This window comes from Mastomys coucha, unplaced genomic scaffold (assembly GCF_008632895.1).
Source record: "Mastomys coucha isolate ucsf_1 unplaced genomic scaffold, UCSF_Mcou_1 pScaffold22, whole genome shotgun sequence".
NCBI lineage: Eukaryota > Metazoa > Chordata > Mammalia > Rodentia > Muridae > Mastomys > Mastomys coucha.
This window is the reverse complement of record NW_022196905.1, coordinates 103,466,797-103,483,654: the sequence shown is the minus strand read 5'-3', so window position 1 is coordinate 103,483,654 and position 16,858 is coordinate 103,466,797. Positions and strand designations below refer to the sequence as shown.

The 16,858-nt window shown below is 49.6% G+C and overlaps 1 protein-coding gene across 1 annotated transcript in view; it reads right to left on the bottom strand.

Annotated features, from left to right (window-relative positions):
* Positions 1 to 12,514, bottom strand: part of Galnt9 (polypeptide N-acetylgalactosaminyltransferase 9) — a 79,468-nt gene extending 66,954 nt beyond the window's left edge. Inside the window, exon 1 of the mRNA XM_031337334.1 lies at positions 11,944 to 12,514. Coding sequence (XP_031193194.1) covers positions 11,944 to 12,184 — 241 coding nt within the window. The 5' untranslated portion in view covers positions 12,185 to 12,514. The remainder of the gene's footprint in view (positions 1 to 11,943) is intronic.
* Positions 12,515 to 16,858: the final 4,344 nt, after the last annotated feature.

Below are 16,858 nucleotides of genomic sequence, written 5' to 3'. Positions count from 1 at the left end.
GAAAAAAAAAAAAAGAAAGAAAGAAAGAAAGAAAGAAAGAAAGAAAAGGAAAGAAAAGAAAAGAAAGTGCCAAGACCTTCAACTCCTGCTTATCTGCTTTCTCCTGAACACCGAGGAGCAGTCTGCTGACTGGCAACAAAGTAGCAGCCTCTCTTCGAAGCTGGGCATGTTCGTGTGCGAGCAAAGGAAACAGTTTCTGATTGGCTGTACTGATCGGTGTCCCCGTGTGATCCTGGAGCCTTGGAGGTGAGATGCAGTGGTATACAGAGACAGCAGGTTGCCAGTGTAAAGATAATCAGGGACTGCAGGTGGTACCTCTAGGGCCCAGGAGAATGATGAGTTCTGGGCCTCCACACCTGAGTCTGAGCCTTTACTGGACTCTAGAAATTAACCATTTCTATCTCTGCTGCTCTGGTCTTTACCAAGACATGGGGACCACAGATCTCTCCACACACTTTCCTCTGGACAGCATCTTGCACCCTGAGCATGGCCAGAGGCACACTGACAGTGGATATTATAGAAAGATAGATAAGGCGAGGTATATAGATCGCGTCAATATGGAACATATCTGGGGAGGGACACCCAGAGGCAAGATGGAGGTGAGGAGGTGGCAGAAGAGACACTGGTGGGCCTGCTGCAGCATGTATACCCCCAAGAGGATACTTAGAACCCACACTATAACCAAGTTTGCATATTTTGAACAGAATACATATGTATCTTCTTGGGATTTACTCTAGTTGATTGTATAAAAATTCGAGTGAAAATGTATTGGGTTTACATGAAAAAAAAAATAGGTTCACCTAGTCATACAGACTTGACAATTGCATTGTGTTCCATCTGAAATTCACAGCTACTGAGACAGTCTCCGCTATGAACCCAGCCTGCCTTGTTCTTTCTCATAAGTAACAGCACATGGGCAGAGCGATCCTCCCCATCATCTCTCTCAGGGGTGAGCTTCCTCTGGGGTAACACTGGGCTATAGAACTGATGCTAGGGCCCTCCCTAAGGGACTCAGAGGGATAGCAGGAGGCCCCAGAGGTGAACTTCATATAGTGAGCAGTGCCTGAGAGGCGCCCACCACACAGCGCTGCATTCACGTATGCCCTTAGGTCTTCCTCGGCCAGCACAGTGATCCCACAGGTTCCATTATCATGTGGTGAAGAGCTGACTATACCATATCCCTCGCATCTGCCGAAAGCTTTAACTAAATGCATAGGATCTATGCTGTATCACAAACCTGGTGGTTTGCTAAACTTGAATTAAAATGTCTTCCTTTCAGTCAGGTGGAGGTGGCACACACCTTTGATCCCAATGCTCAAGAGGCAGAAGAAGGCAGATCTCTGAGTTTGAGGCCAGCCTGGGCTACAGAGCAAATTCCAGGACAGCCAAGGCTACACAAAGAAACCCTAAACCAAAATGGCCCCAAGGCCCACAGCGAGGTGGGCCTGAAGCATATCTAGTCCTCTTAAGTTCTGCCTTGTTCCCACCCTCCTGCATGGAAGCCCAGACTCTTCTTAGGGAAGGTAGGGAAACCCAGCAGGAAGGAGCTATAACTGGGCTACATGGGTTATGGAGCGGGGAGCCTGGCAGGATACCCGGGAGGTTCTGGGACAAGGACCTCCTTTTATTTCCCTGGCACAACAGCAAGGCCGGGGAAAGCACTATGAAGAACATTTGTACTTAGAATGCATATTTAAATGCACACACTAGCAGCAGCTGAGGCATCCGAGGGGTCGTGTGGGCTGGACCCAGGACTCTGGCCCGATTTAGACAGTCAGAGCTTCCAGGATCCATGCCGTAGGCTCCAGGAGGAGCTGACCCAGAAAGAGAGATGCTATGCCTTCCTTTCATGGTCTGGGGAAAAGGCAAGAGCCACCTAATTCCCATTGGGCCAAGGGTCTAGCCCCTAACACCAGACATTCATCCCAATGGGGCTGCCAATATAATACCCAGTCAGCAAGTGGCATTCACACTGTGTATAAGTATGTAGGCCACAGGGACGCTACTGAAATGCAGGCTCTGGGACCACCCAGCAAGCGGGGAGGGTGGCCAATCAGCCTCTCTCCACCAACCATTAAGCATGACGAGGTGACATCTGACCTGTATGGCCTCTCCCACCCAGCATCTGTTCTCATCAGATTGAGAGCATAGGATGGTCTGGCCAGGATCCAGGATCGGGAGTGGTCACACTGATGGCCTCAAGGAGACCAGTCAGCCTTGAGCCCCAAGGATCACCATACTCCAGCTTCCTCTGTACAGCAGTTGCAAACTGCTCAAGTTTATATTATTCAGCAGTTTCCCTGAAACTGACTCATCTTTTGAATTAAGTAAATTTGTCTCTCTCTTCTTTAAAATTCGAGGGTATATAGCCAGGCAAGGAGCTTTGTTTACAATCGCTCCTGTGAAACACTTTTTAAAAAATATGACCAACTTCTTTGCAAATAACACATACTTCAGCTACGATGACCTAATTTTTGGTGAATATATGTGTATGATTAGGCAAAAGTAGGCAAGTTTGCACTGTAAGATTATGGAGTCCAGTGATGAGATTCTGAGTGATTGTGAGAAAACTCCAAGAAACCAAGACAAGAGTCTTGTGACCTCCGTTTCTTCAAAAATGCTTAGGGGTTTGTTTTTGTTTTGGGAGGAGTTGGGTTTTTTGTTTTTTTTAATTATGCTTTCATGCCCCTCCTGGGTTTAGTGGATAGAAATGAGTTTACTTCGGATCATTCATCACAACTGGTTATTGTTATTTGTTTATCTGCCTCTGTGGAAAAATATGTTTTAGCCTCTGGCAGCATGTCTGCCACCTGGGGCTTGCGCTTCACATGCAGCTTACCCTCGTGGTTGTGCACGTCACTCATGTGGCTCCTCTCAACCCTCAGAGTATAAGTTGTCTGACGCACTGAATAAAGTTGGCTACTGCATGAGACTTCAGTCCACCTCATTTATCAGCCCCACTCTCCCAGAGCGGTGAGCAATCAAATTCTCAGTCAAACTCCATGTATGGCCCCCCGTCTTGATCAATACCCTTAGATAAGCAATATATTGCTACCAATGAAAGAAGACAACTTGCATCATTTGTCAAAACTGCTAGTAAATAGAAAATGAAAACATACAGCATTGACATCCAGTCGTAGCTTTACGTGTGCACACACCCACATGCACATGCAATGAGCAGGAGCATGCACGCTTGCTCACATGGATGGCCTCTTGAAGGTCATTAGGGAGTCAGGCTCAGAAACTGCCACGGGCTAGACAGTACTGTTGTTGGCTCTGCCTGAAAAGTTGGAGATGGTGCAAGGGGGCATGCCCTCCACTCTTTGTAGATGAGGGGGGCATGCATATGTCAATGAGTCCCTTCCCTACAAAACATGTGATAAGGCTCCTGCCTATAATAACACCTTCAGTCCCTACTAGACTCCCATATCCACCTCACAAGTGAAGAAATTGGAGCTCAGACAGGCAGATGATGCCCCCAGGGAAGGGTAGAGCTAGAAAGGAACCCAGCTGGTCAATGGCCACACTCTTAATGAAAACAGGGGAGCTAGGCCAGGCAGGGCTTCCCTGGGGACACAGCTAGAGTAGCAGCTGTAAAGGGGTTGCCTCTGGCAGATGGCAGGATCAGGGACAGTATTCAACATCTCATAATCCATAAATCAATAAACTAGACACATAGGACACCTGGGACAAAGTGGCCGGGCCCTGTGACTGAAGCACTGAATTTAGAAGCCCTGACTGGGACTCGGTCAGGTCATAGGCAGTGTGGATCAGATCAACACCCTCCAGAATGCATAGGGGGACAGTCCAGCTCTTGGGTTGCCTAGGAACCTTGCTCTTTCCCCTCTGACAATTGGCAAATGCATCATTGTCCAGGTCACACTCATCTGGTCTGACACATCCAAGAGAAATCAGTGATGCTTTTCAAAGCCAGCCAGCAAGGCAGAGGCAGTCTGGCCTAAAGAAACGGCTCAATAGTTAAGAGAATATTTGTGCTCTTTAGAGGACCTAACTTCAGTTCCCACTACCCATATCAGGTGGCTCACAAACCACCTGTGACTCCAGGTCTAGGGGACCTAAAGTCCTCTTTAGCCTCTACAGGTAACACACACACACACATACACACACACACATTCACACACATAAATACACACTCACATAACATTCACACACACTCACAAAGACAAACAGACAGACACACACACACACATCGAACAAGATGTTTAAGAAAAAAAGTCAGGCATCTCTCAGAGCACTTTTATTATCAGCTCCCTCCATAGGAACTCCCCAGAAGCCAAGGAACACAGATGATACCTGCTGACCTAACAAGACACAGAGGAGACCAAAATAGGGCTCTGGCTGCCTCCCCTCCCCTCACTATTTACTAGGACTCTCGTAACACGGGACAGTGGTCGGGACCCCTTTGGCTAACCTCTATCTCCAAAAATATTTACATCATGATTCATATCAGTAGCATAATTACAGTTATGAAGTAGCAACAAAAATAATTTCATGGTTGGGGGTTGGTTGCCACACCATGAGGAATTGTATTAAAGGGCCACAGCGTTAGGAAAGTTGAGACCCACTGCTTTTGCATCTACTGACACTCACTGCTTCCCAGGGTGCTCCTAAGTCACACTTGCCCTTCATTTACATCTCAGTTCAAACGTTTACTGGATACAATCCCTGGCTGTCCCGTTGTGAGTCCTCCGCTGCGCAGCATGGCACCTGGGGGCCTGGCATATGGTTCTCTTGGTTTCTCTCCAGTTGGAGGTGCAGACATCTAAGATTCAGGCATAGTGAAATGGGTTCTGACTCTGTGGAAGTTCTAAGGAAGGAAATCCCACCTTTCCTTCGTTGCTTCTGGAAGATCCCAGAATCCCTTGGCTTGTGGCCGCACTGCTCTGTCTCTGCCTATGACCTTATAAGCCGCTTCCTGCATCTTCTCTCCACTTTTAAAAACATCTATTTTTATCACTGTGTGTGCACATGTGCATGCAGGTGCCCACCATGGCCTGATGGGTAAATCAGATCCCTTGGGGCTGCAATTACAGACAGCTGTGAGACACCTGATGTAGGTGTAGGAGCCAAACGGCAGTCCCCTGAAAGAGCAGCAAGTGCCCTTAACTGCTGAGCCATCTCTCCAGTCCCTTCTTCCTCTTCCCATGGAGATGGATGTCATTAGATTTAGGTTCATCCCAGATAGCATAATCTCATCTTCAATATCTGCACAGAACTTGTCTTCATATAAGAGCACATTCTAAGGCTTGGAGGATGAAAATTTTGGAAGACACAGTTCAATCCACGTCAAGTAACTCATGTCCCTCACCTACCTACTTGCTCTGTCAATCACCCCTTTCCTGTATCATCTCTGCTGAAAATGCCTTACCTGGGCTCTGTACATACCCTGTACCTCAGGGAGGTCACTATGTTCAGCAATAGAAGTGCATAAGAAGAGCTGCTACCTGGATGGTAAAGCCTGTATTTTGAATGAATGGAGGCTTTCAGCACAGTATTGGGTATCACCAGACCCCTGCCAGTACAGGGTGTGTTTACAAGACCTCTACCATGGAGGGATCCCAGGATAACTGCTCGAGTATGCCCTTCACACATCTCCATAGACTGCCCGTCCTTCACCACAGTGATCATCCCATGGGACATGGATCTGTTTGCTTGGTCAGCAAGGGCTGTAGAACAAGAGCCACTGAGCAATCCTGGGATACTCCGAAGATGCTTCCCAGGCAGCAGAGAGCCTGGGGCCAGAGCCTGAGAGCAGAGAGTGCTGATGACCACTGTGTCCTGTGGTCGAATTCAAAGCCACCTTCCTCCGAGAAACACACATTGAGACAACTTGCAAAGTAAGTCTCTCCATTTGAAAATGTTTCAAAAGACTGTTCACACCAGGCAGTGGTGGCACACGCCTTTAATCCCAGCACTTGGGAGGCAGAGGCAGGCAGATCTCTGAGTTCAGCCTGGTCTACAGAGTGAGTTCCAGGACACCTAGGGCTACACAGAGAAACCCTGTCTCGAAAAAACCAAAACCAAAAAAAAAAAAAAAAAAAAAAGACTGTTCACACTCGTCTTCACAGGGGTCAAGGACCCTGCTGAGCAGGTGGGAAGATGCTGGTCTCTGTCACCCTCAGTGGTCCTTAATTCTTCCTGCTGGTAGCAACACCTGTTTTCCCTCTCTTCTCGGCTTTTCTGAGACAGTGAGGACAATGAGCTAGTCTTGAGATGCAGAGCCTAGCTGCATTTCTTGGACTATTTCTCTTCCTCTTCCTCTTCCTCTTCCTCTTCCTCCTCTTCCTCCTCCTCCTCCTCCTCTTTCCCCTTCTCTTCTCCTTCCTCCTCCTCCTCTTCCCCCTTCTCTTTTTCCTCTTCCTCCCCCTTTTTAATGTGTATGACTGTTTTCCTTGTATGTATATCTGCACTGCACACCACATGCCAACAGTGCCTATGGATGCCCTGGAACTGGACTTACAGATAGCTGGGAGTCACCACATGGGTCCTGGAAATTAAATTCCGATCCTCTGGAAGAGCAGTCTCGGTACTCTTAAGCACTCCAGCCCTCACCTGCGTGTCTGTGGAGGTGGATATGGTAAAGGGATTCACAGAGGCTTATTTTATCCAGTTTCCAACCAACAATGATAAACCTTTTTTTTACAGTCCTGTACTGTATCCCTAACAGACTGAAATAGGCCGATAGTAAACCAGATTAAAACATAATCATTCCACCCCAGCCCTCCAAGGCGGGGGCCACCACCTGTGAGTGCTTTCCTACAAGTTTGCCCCTCCTCGCCACCCCCAGATTCAGCCAGACCAGGTCTACTGCTCACGGGGAGATAGCATGGCAGTGTGCTTTGGCTTCAAGTCATAAGGTTGTTTGCCATATCGGGGTTTAGAGGTCCCCATACAACTACAGTCGAGGGCAGTCAGTATCTCTGACGAGCACAGGTGTCCAGAAGGCTGCAGTCCAGCTTTAAGAAGCAAAGTAGAGCCACAAGACTTCCAAACTGAAGAAACCAAAACCATTACTACAGCTGCTCTGAGAAGCTGTGCACACAACAGACAGTAAGAGTCAGAATGGCAGCCGTCGCACACCCTGAGTTTGCCCAGCTATGGGGGTGGGGCCATAATCCAATGGGATAGTCATTGTCTGTGGCTATTTGTCAGTAGTAGGCAAGCTGTAAAGGGGGGAAGGGTGAGTGGAAGCCAGCCAATGCAACAAACTGCAGCTCTTTTCCCAGCTGCCATGACTCGTGCCACTTAAGTGAGCCATGCGGGACCATGCACTCTAAGAAGGGTAAAAAAACCAATGGGCTTGAGCTGAGAAGGCCTGGAACTGGCCATGAGCCGCTTTGCTAAGTAAAGCTTGCAGGGGAACAAGAGCCCTTCTACCTTCAGCCATGTTCCCTGCAATCAAGGCGTCCTTGTTTCTCCAGCTTGCAGAGAAGCCCCTTTCTGGAAGCTGATACTCTGATCTATCCAGAGGCTCCAGAGGGATGAATGTACCAATGGAGAAGAGGCAATCCCCAGGCCCAGGCCCACACACACCGCCAGCTGCATTATCGTCTTCCTCCTCTGCCTGTTGTCCACCTGTTTGGTCACCTTCGTAACAGAAGTAAATAAGGGGGGGGGGGCATTCTTTGTGAGGGCGTGCAAGGAGAGGCTCACTGTGCCCAGCTTGTGTTGACCCTAGAACACAGCTGCACTCTGAGCAAATGCTCTTGCTAGGACAGAGATCTAGGGCATGTCTTGTCTTGTCACACCTGGCACAGCACCCGCCACATTCCCCAGCCTTAGGCTCAAGCCCCTACCTCCAACACCTTGTCTTAGGCTCGGCACTCACTACTCTGAAGCCAAAGGTTCCAAGGGAAAGTCACACACCATTGCTGACGTGTCCCTACCCTTCCCCTCCCTTCCTTCCTCCCTCCCTCCAGCCTCTCCTCCAGCTCTCAAAGTCAGTTATAGATGGAAATTCATTCGGCAAAACACAAGCAGGCTGAGAGGACTAGTAAGAGTGCTGGTGTCGCTGCAACGAGGGCAACTCAAGCCCTATGACACCTGCCCCGGCTTTCCCACCTGGCCTCCAGCCCTCCCCTCCATCTTAACCCTAGATGGGGGCCTCCGAAGCCCACCCTTCTGAAGCTGTGTGCCCTGGTAAGCTTTGCCTACAGGGAGCAGGAAAGGTCTCAGTGATCCAGGATCAGAGCACGGGAACAGTCATGCCCCTACAGCAGGGCTCTGAAGCATGGCTCGCTCAACACCCCACATCCTCCTCCTTTGAATCTTGATGGCTGTGCAAGTGTGATCTTCCAGAGAACACTTTCATTCAGCGCTTCCGCCAACAAGCACGGCAGTAGAACACAATGGCCCAAAATAAACTCATTCTGAGCCATGTGGCGCCACAAGCCTTTGATCGCAGGACTCGAGGCCATGGCAAGTGGATCTCTGTGAGTTCAGTCCAAGACAGCCCATGGTATTGTAGAGAAAGACTTAGTTAAAACAAACAAATGGATTTATCTATCAAAACCAATGTGCAGCCCACTTACTCAAATATTCATGGGTGTGACACTCTGCTCGGGTGCTGGGTGCTAGAGATGGAACCACGGACAAAAGTATTTAAAGGGGACCAAAGCAGCTGCGCATGGTGGAACACTCCTTTGATCCCAGCACTCAGGAGGATCTCTGTAAATTTGAAGCTAGCCTGGTCTACACACTAGAGAGAGAAGACATCCAGGGCTACATAATAGAGAAACCTAGTCTCTAAAACAGTAGAAAGGAGGAAGGACCAAAGGACAGGAGTCTGCACAGGTGTAGTGGTCAGTGAAAGTAGTAGGCAAGTACTTGGTCAGGAGAACTAGGCCAGCATCCCAGAGGAGGGCAAGCAAGCCTTTATGAAGCAAATAGATACCATCTGTGCCAAGACTTCCACGGCTAGCATCTGGGGTCCACATTCAAATCTTCTGTTTTGTTTTCATTTTTAACTTGAACTTGTGATAATGTCAGAGATGCAGGTCCTGCTCATTCTTCAAGCAGCTGCCCCACCAGCTTCCTACACAACCCTGACAAGTTGTTCCACTTCCTGGTTCCTAGTTCTGTCCCAACCATAAGACCAACCGCAGCTTTAAACGTTGCCGACAGTATGATGAACGCACATGGGGAGGGACGGCACAAATTAGAGGGGATTAGCATGCACACGTGCTCTGATTTTAGAAATGACCCTTCAAGAGTGACCACCTACCCAGGTGTGAGACCCTGGGCCAAGTGGTTCCCTCCACCATACAAAGATTTCCACAACAGCTTCTGCCTGCTGAGCCTTCACAGAGCCTTATAGAGCCTTATACCCAGTACGTACAAAAGCCCCAGTTGTCCCCACACACATCATTAGGGGGAAGGGGTTGAATTCCCAGCATCAGACTGGAAACAGCACCAAGCTTGGAAGATTTCAAATTTACTGCTCCTGAGAGCCAGGGCCAGCCACTCACACAGCCTTGGGCACCAGGCTTTATGTGCAATTTAAAGTATTCAGAGGGTGAGTTTTTCCCATAAACATTTTTTTTTCTTGCCTTGAGCATTGAATTTAGAAGCACTTCTCAAGCACACACAAGAGGGACTGCACACCCTTTCCCACAATGCCTCCAGGTCCTATGAGACTGAGTCTGCACCAAGTTGGGATGTTCTGCCAGGGTAAGGTCATGGGGCCAAAGAGAATGGCATACTGCCCACGCCACAGCTCCCTCTGGGCCTCCTGCCGCTCCAGGACTCCCTTTTCTCATTGTCTCCCCAGCCAGGAGAGAGTTCAAAGGAAGTATCTGGACCCAGGGGATGTGAGCATTGCTCCCTCTTACTGTTTTAATGCAGCTGAGGTAAGTATCAGTAGAAACCCTTGGGGACCAAGCTCACATCTCTAGGATCTAAAATAGAACAAGCTGTGCCAGGGAGAGCTGCCAGCCTCCTCCAGGAAGCTGTCGTGGCTTTCCTCCATGCCCTCACAGTCAGAGGCCTTGAGCCAAGCCTGGAGTGGGGTAAGGATAACCCCGAACGACTTCACTTAAACAGACAGCCCCTGGATACTCTGTGCTCTCCCTGGAGGGGCCCACTTGAGACCAATGCGTTGCTTCCTTCCTAGGACAAATATTGAATGACAACTGAATTTAGAGCATGGTAAGCTTATGAATAAGAGTGGGAAGCATGGCTGTTTCAGCGCAGAGAAGGGAGAGAAAAGGGAAGGGATTTAGTGAGGGGTGGAGGAAAAGATACGATAAAGGAAAGGTGGAGAAAGGGAGGGGGTGGGAGAAGAGAAGCAAGAAGCTGTCCGGAGCATAGGAGCAGGGAGGAGATAGGCCAGAGGGAAGAACTTCATTCTGTCTGTCTCAATGTCAGGAAAGGTGATCGAGGGTCCCAGCTTTTCTTCCACCATATCCTGGCCCCTCTTGTCCTTGGGGAACTAGGGAAGAAAACAGCTCATGAGGCTGGCTGGCCAGCATGTTACACAAGCGCAAACGGTGCCAATGTTTTTATATAATCCTCTGGTTCGCCCCATAAAACAGACCATAACACCCTGGCAAATACACTTCAATAAAGCTCCATGCTATTACGGGACCCAGCGTCTTCCAGAAGATGAATCACACTGGTGGCGAGGCCAAGCCACTGCTCCGACTCAACTTTCTTCCTCTGTGCTTTCAGCTGAGTGGCTGATGGAGAAGCCACAGAGCTGGTCAGGATGGCTGTGGGTTCCAGGAGCTGGTGGGGGGGGGGTCTGTTATCTGAGGATACCTGAGCCACCTGGAACCCAGATGGCACTTGCCTGGAACCCCGTTCTCTCAGGAGACCCCAGTGACCCTTACAACTTTTGACCTGAGCCCTGCTGAAGATGCCCACCCATCTAGTCACTGCCTGGTGAAGCCAGTTTCTAGCACTTGCAGAAAGAGGTTTGCTGGGGTTGTTTCTGCTGAGAGCCACAAAGAACTGAAGCCCGCTGGAGCTGCAGGCATGTACCAATTGTCTCCTTCCTGAAACCTAACAAAGCTGTCCTTGGGGACAGAGACAGTGCATTCATCCTACACCCAAAATGTAAACTATTCTGTTCCCAACATCTACAGCCACACACTGTGACCTGCTGTCACGAAGATGCTGAGTGCCCCTTTCCTCACAGAAAAGCAAAGAGGCCACCAGAAGCAGAAACTTTCATGCCTCAGAGGTTCCCAGGCACTGTGACCTCAGTCCATGTGAGCACTTGGCTCCTACCCAGCTCTGCTAGACACTTGAATCCATCTGTCCACACAGCACTGGTGGTGTCTTACATTTCTACCACAACGAGAACTTTCTGCAGGAGTCCTGAGAATCCTTGAAAGGTGGCTATCCAGGCCAGAGGTCACACTTTAATGGACAGGACACCCTCTGTGCCATGCAGTGAGGAAGACGGGATCAATTACTTTAGATGGGCAGCAATCACCCCTTCTTTCCGTATCTCCAGGGAGAGGAGTGAGTCTGGTCTAAACCCACAGCTTGGAAAGGCTCTCTGGGTCCTTGCTGTGGACCTAGGTGTCACCTCCACCCTCACAGCTCTGTACAGTACCCCTGGTCCCTGGATGTGAACATATGCACGGGCTGGACATCCCTCGATGTGGATGTAGGTATTGCCTGAGCCCCTCACTACCCTTCTGGGAACTCCTCCGAGGTTCTTCCTTGAGAAGTTAGAGTTCTCTTGTGTAGTAAGTTTGGAGGCATTATGGGGGAGGCAGGGGACAGTTAGTTCCCAAGTGTTCACAGGATGAGTAGATGATGCAGTTGCCCTATCACCACCCTCTGCCAATGAAGGCCTCCAGCATTCCCTCTACAGGACCCAGAGTAGCTTTCAGTCGGGACCCTGGAAGATATTGTGAAGTGGGTGTGGGCAGCCACTCCTGAACCCTGCCTCCCCTCCAAACCGCGGCTCACCATTCAGCTGGTTGTAGACCACCTCCTCCAGATGGTCCAGGCGCTGTAGGATGGCCTCACGGTCAACCAGAGCACTCGACTTGGATAGCCGATTGCGCATCCGGCGGTCGGCGCCTCGCACGACCTGCACCAGCGCCTCAGAACGGTCCTGCAGGCGGCAGTACACCGAGAAGAGAATGATGCCCACGAACACCAGGATGTTGACCGTCAGCAAAGTTTTGATCTTCCTGGCCACAGCCATGAGCGCGGCTCGGACGGGGCCGCCTCACCCGCCGGGCATCCCCGGGGCCCCGGGGCCGCAGGAGCCTGGGAGCGGCCGGCCGCGGTGGGGACCATGGGCCGAGCAAGGGCGGGAGCTGTTCTTTCAGCACCGCCGCGCGGGCTCCACGAGCCAGGCCGCCGCGACCCGCCCTTCTTCTCCAGCGCGCAGAAACGGTCCGGGGATGCGGGCACTGGGCGCCGCCCGCATAGTCAGCAGGGCCCGCCCGCCGGGAGCTTCCTGGGTCAGGAAGCAGAGAGAGGCCTTGGCTGCTGCGTCCCGCTCCTGCGCGCCCCGCTCGCTCCTGCGCGCCCCGCTCCTGTGCGCTCGGCTCCTGCGCGCCCCGCTCCTGCGCGCCCCGAAACCACGGCGCCGGTGCGCAGTGACGCGGCCTGCGCTCATCAGCATGCACGCGGCGCCCGCTGCCCCGCCCGCCGCCCCAAACCGATCCCGCGCGCCACCCCTGGCCAGGATAGGCCCACGTGGAGCGAGGCCCAGGGCGCGGCACCACTCGGAGCTTCGGACCGCTCTCCGCGCCTGGGCTTATTTTAGGGGACAAAACCCAGACTTGACCCCTGTGGACACGAAGCTTTAGGGAACGTCGGTCAGGACTGTGCTGTGGGTGCTCGCCGGGGTGTGGTGAGGTGCCTTTGTGCGGTAATGAGTCAGAGCCACCTAGATTTGCCTGCCCACCGCGCCTGGCCAAACCTAATCTGATTGGTTGCCCTCCTCTGGGACCAAAGGATAAAGAAAGGAGTAGAGTGGGCTGGAGATTGAGCAATCCTATTGTAGCATCAGGCCAAACAAATAAAGGAAAAACAATTCTTGACCAGGTTTCCCAAGTCTTCGGAGTTCAGGTGCACGCTCAGCCGGAAGAAAAGCAACGAACACCTGCCCCTCCATCTCTAATTTAGCCCCAAACAAACAGTTGTAGATGAGACTGCTGGGATCGGAGAAGGAGAGATGGCAGAAGTCACACAGCCTGGGTTGTGAGCCTGAATCACAGACTGTGAGCTCCCCCTGTATACCTGGTTACCACTGAATCTACAGTGCCTGAAATGGTTTCTGACACGTAGCTGGAACTTAGCAAATATTTATGGAATGAATAAATGATGAAGCGTTTATGAGGAGCTTTGTGATGGGCTCTTCTCGCAGAAGGACAAGGTCTGTGGGACTTTGTAGCTCTTGGTTCTGCACGAGTATTTGTGCATGCACGGATCTCGTGTGTGCATATATCATGTGTAAGCATGCGTGTCTACGTGTTCACTGTGTGTGCGTGTGCCCATGTGTTTGCATATGTATTCATGGATATGTACTTGTGTCTGTGTTACACATGTGTTTCTGTGTTCATAAGTCTCCTTTGTGTGTGAATGTGCACATGTACAAAGTGTGTCTGATATGTCTCTACATGTTGTATATGTGTGTGCATATATGTGGTATGTCTTCATAACGTATAAACACAAGAGTAGTGTGTGATGTATCTGCATGTGATATGCATGCATTGCTGTGTCCTTGTGATTATGTATGTGTGCAATGTGTATGTGATACATGTGTGTGTTTGTGTGTACATGTGTGTGCAGTTTCTGTGTATGTGTTTGTGTATCCATGTCATTCTGTTCACATTCGGGGGAGTGGGTAGAGGCTTTGGCTCTTGGTCCAGGCTTTCTTCTCCACACTGTCTTTTCCACAAGCCAGTGTATCCTGTGTAGCTTAGACATTCAACTTCTCGGTGGAAGCGGCGGGAATAAAAGTCACACTGCTTCTTTTCTAAGTCTCTCCTTCCTGTCACATGCAGGCAGGATTTGCTGAAGGAGGCAGAGGCAGGAGAATCATGAGTTTAAGGCCAGCCAGGTCTACAGAGTGAGTTCCTGATCAGCCAGAGATCAAAGAGAAACCCTGTGTCTAAAAAATTAAAAAGGAAAAAGGAAAAAGAAATTGCCAGACTCTAGCGCCAGCAAGTTTCAAATCCCCAGGGATGTAGATAAGGTATCGGCACAATGAAGATGACCACAAGCTTGTCAAACAGAAGGCCCTGGATGCCTCAAGCTTTTCTGTATTTATTTCATTTCAAAGTCATAAAGCATACAGTTTCAATTTTATTTCCTCAAACATGTTCCAAGAAACCAGATCAAAATTCTCTGCAGTTTTCTCTATAACTTCTTTCTCATATGCTTCATTTTCCCCAGGCAGATATTTAACCTTATGGGCTCATAATTAAGCACATCACTGTGATCATTGCGGTTGGCACTCTGTGTCTTAAACACCTACTACAGGCTTTTATCCAAATCTACAAGGACAATTTCTGTCCTGAACAACCACAGCCATAATAAAATGTATTCCATTGGCACTAAATCTGGTTGAATCTTGACCAACCTTTTCTATTTTCTAACTACTTTGGGTTTTGGCATCTACATAGATGAGATCCTGGTCTAATGTCTTCATATTCACGTGTATTCATTAACTTCCCTAATCCATTCTTGCAAGGGCTACTCTCTCAGTCAGTGTGTGTTAATGTACCATTCCAAGAATAATTATGTGCCCCGGGGAGGCTGCATGATTTCTACTCCATTTGCCATGAACTTCTCTAAGTTTTTAGTTGATTCAATAATCATTATTTCAATTTCATCATATATTTTTAATAAATCCACCTTAAAATTATTAAGACATTTCTATTATGCAATTACCTCACCCAAAACAGGCAAAAAAATGATAGAAAAAGCCACCAAGAGAATATATATTGTTAAATATTGTTAAATACTAGATTAAAGGGATCACCCCACAGCCAGTCCGACAGCTGAGGTTGCAGATTCTGTCACACTGGTCTATGCCAGGATACAGGAGATGCTCCTTGGGTGCTTCCCACAAGGAGAGCCATCCACAAAGCATTCAGACGATGCTCTCTGGAACTAAGCATGGTTTTCACCAGAAAGTATGTCTCTGAGACTCAGGGAGACCCCAGCCACTGGGACTGAGGCCAGGCCTCTGTAGTAGCTCACCATAGAGATCGTGCCTACCTAGACGGAGCCTGATACACCTCACACCTCAGGAGTCTAGAATGGCAGCGTGGCTCACAGACACTGGTCTGTTTCCATAAATTGCCATCCCTGTGTCCTGACCTAATGTGTTGTTCTGTGGATAACACACCAGGGGCTGAGATGTTTACAAGGACAGCCTTTGAATCACAGAACAGAACTCACTCACGCAGCTTTGGGTATAGGCACTGTTCTGGGCTGGGATGTCTACTGACTAGTTACTTCTAACACTAATTGGATGGGGGTAGAAGTGGGTATAGCCTAGCTTTCCACCAGAGAAAACTGAGGCTCCAAGAAGAATGTATCCATACCCAAGGTCATGCTGGCAGCGAAGCCTTGATCTGGATTTAAGCCCAGACAACTTGGCTCCAGAATCAAATTTATTAGCCACTGATGCTCAAATAAAAAAATCAAAAACTTTTCATTATATGTTTATGGAAAGTGATGTGAATGTGGTTCATGTGAATACCCAGCAGCAGGTCCTGAGTCAGTATTTGGCTGAGTTCCACTGGCAGTGTGAGCAGACAGAACCTAGGGGAGAGCCAGAGGAGGCTTCTATGAAGGTCCAACAGGCCTGGGAGAGACGTTGGGTGCTTAGTGTTGAATGTAGCCTGGGGCAGGGGGGACGTCCCAGGATATGCGGAAGGCAGCACTGTTGGTGGGGAGCAGAGAGCCAGAGAATGTTCTCCTTGTCCCTGAGTGCCCCCTTCTGCTGGCTCCCATGATGCCAATCCTGTCCTTGGTATCCCTGCCAATTGCACACAGATATCCACCTGGAGAGGCCCAACAGCTCATGGGAGCCTCACAGATACTCTCTGGGTGCAGGCTGCAGGAAGATAGGGCACTGGGAGTTCAGGGTGCATCTGGAGAGACACTAGGATCATCCTTCAGGGAGATGGGACTCTATGGAGTGCTTGGCCTTAGACATCTCCCGCAATTTTGCACTGAAATACTCAGAATATAGCCAGCCTGGAGATACGGCGAGATGACAAACAGTGGAGATCATAGTGCTGCCACTGGGCTCCTAGCCTCTGAACTGGCTGTTCCCACTCCAGGCGTAAAGGCCACTGGAGCTGCCGTACCATGGAAAAGGAGAAGGGTCTGGCCCAGGATGGAACAGAAAGCTGGAAACGTAGGGATAAGGGGAATGCCCTCTCGAGGTGGGGCACACTCCATCGGGTTCTATTCCAAACTCACTGCATTGGTCATTTTCCTCTAAAGTGAAAAGAAACTTAAGGATGGGTTTATTTTGATTCACAATTTGAAGGTACAAAGCAATCCATCACAGAGTGGGAGGCATGGCATCAAGGGTGTGAGACTGCTGGTCACACTATATCCACAGTCAGCAAGCAGAGAGATATGGATGAACACAGGTACTAACCCAGCCTGACCAGGCTAGCCTAGAACTCACTATGTAGACCAGGCTAGCCTAGAACTCACAGAGATCTACTTGCCTCACTCTCCAGAATCCTGGTCTTAAAGACAAATATGATGGCACCCAGCTTCACTTTCTCCTTTTATTCAGTCCAGGACCCTAGTTCCTGGAAAGGAGCTACCCACATTCAGGCTGGGTCTTCCCGCTTTAATTACCTAATCTAGAACTTTCCTCATAGATATGCCATAG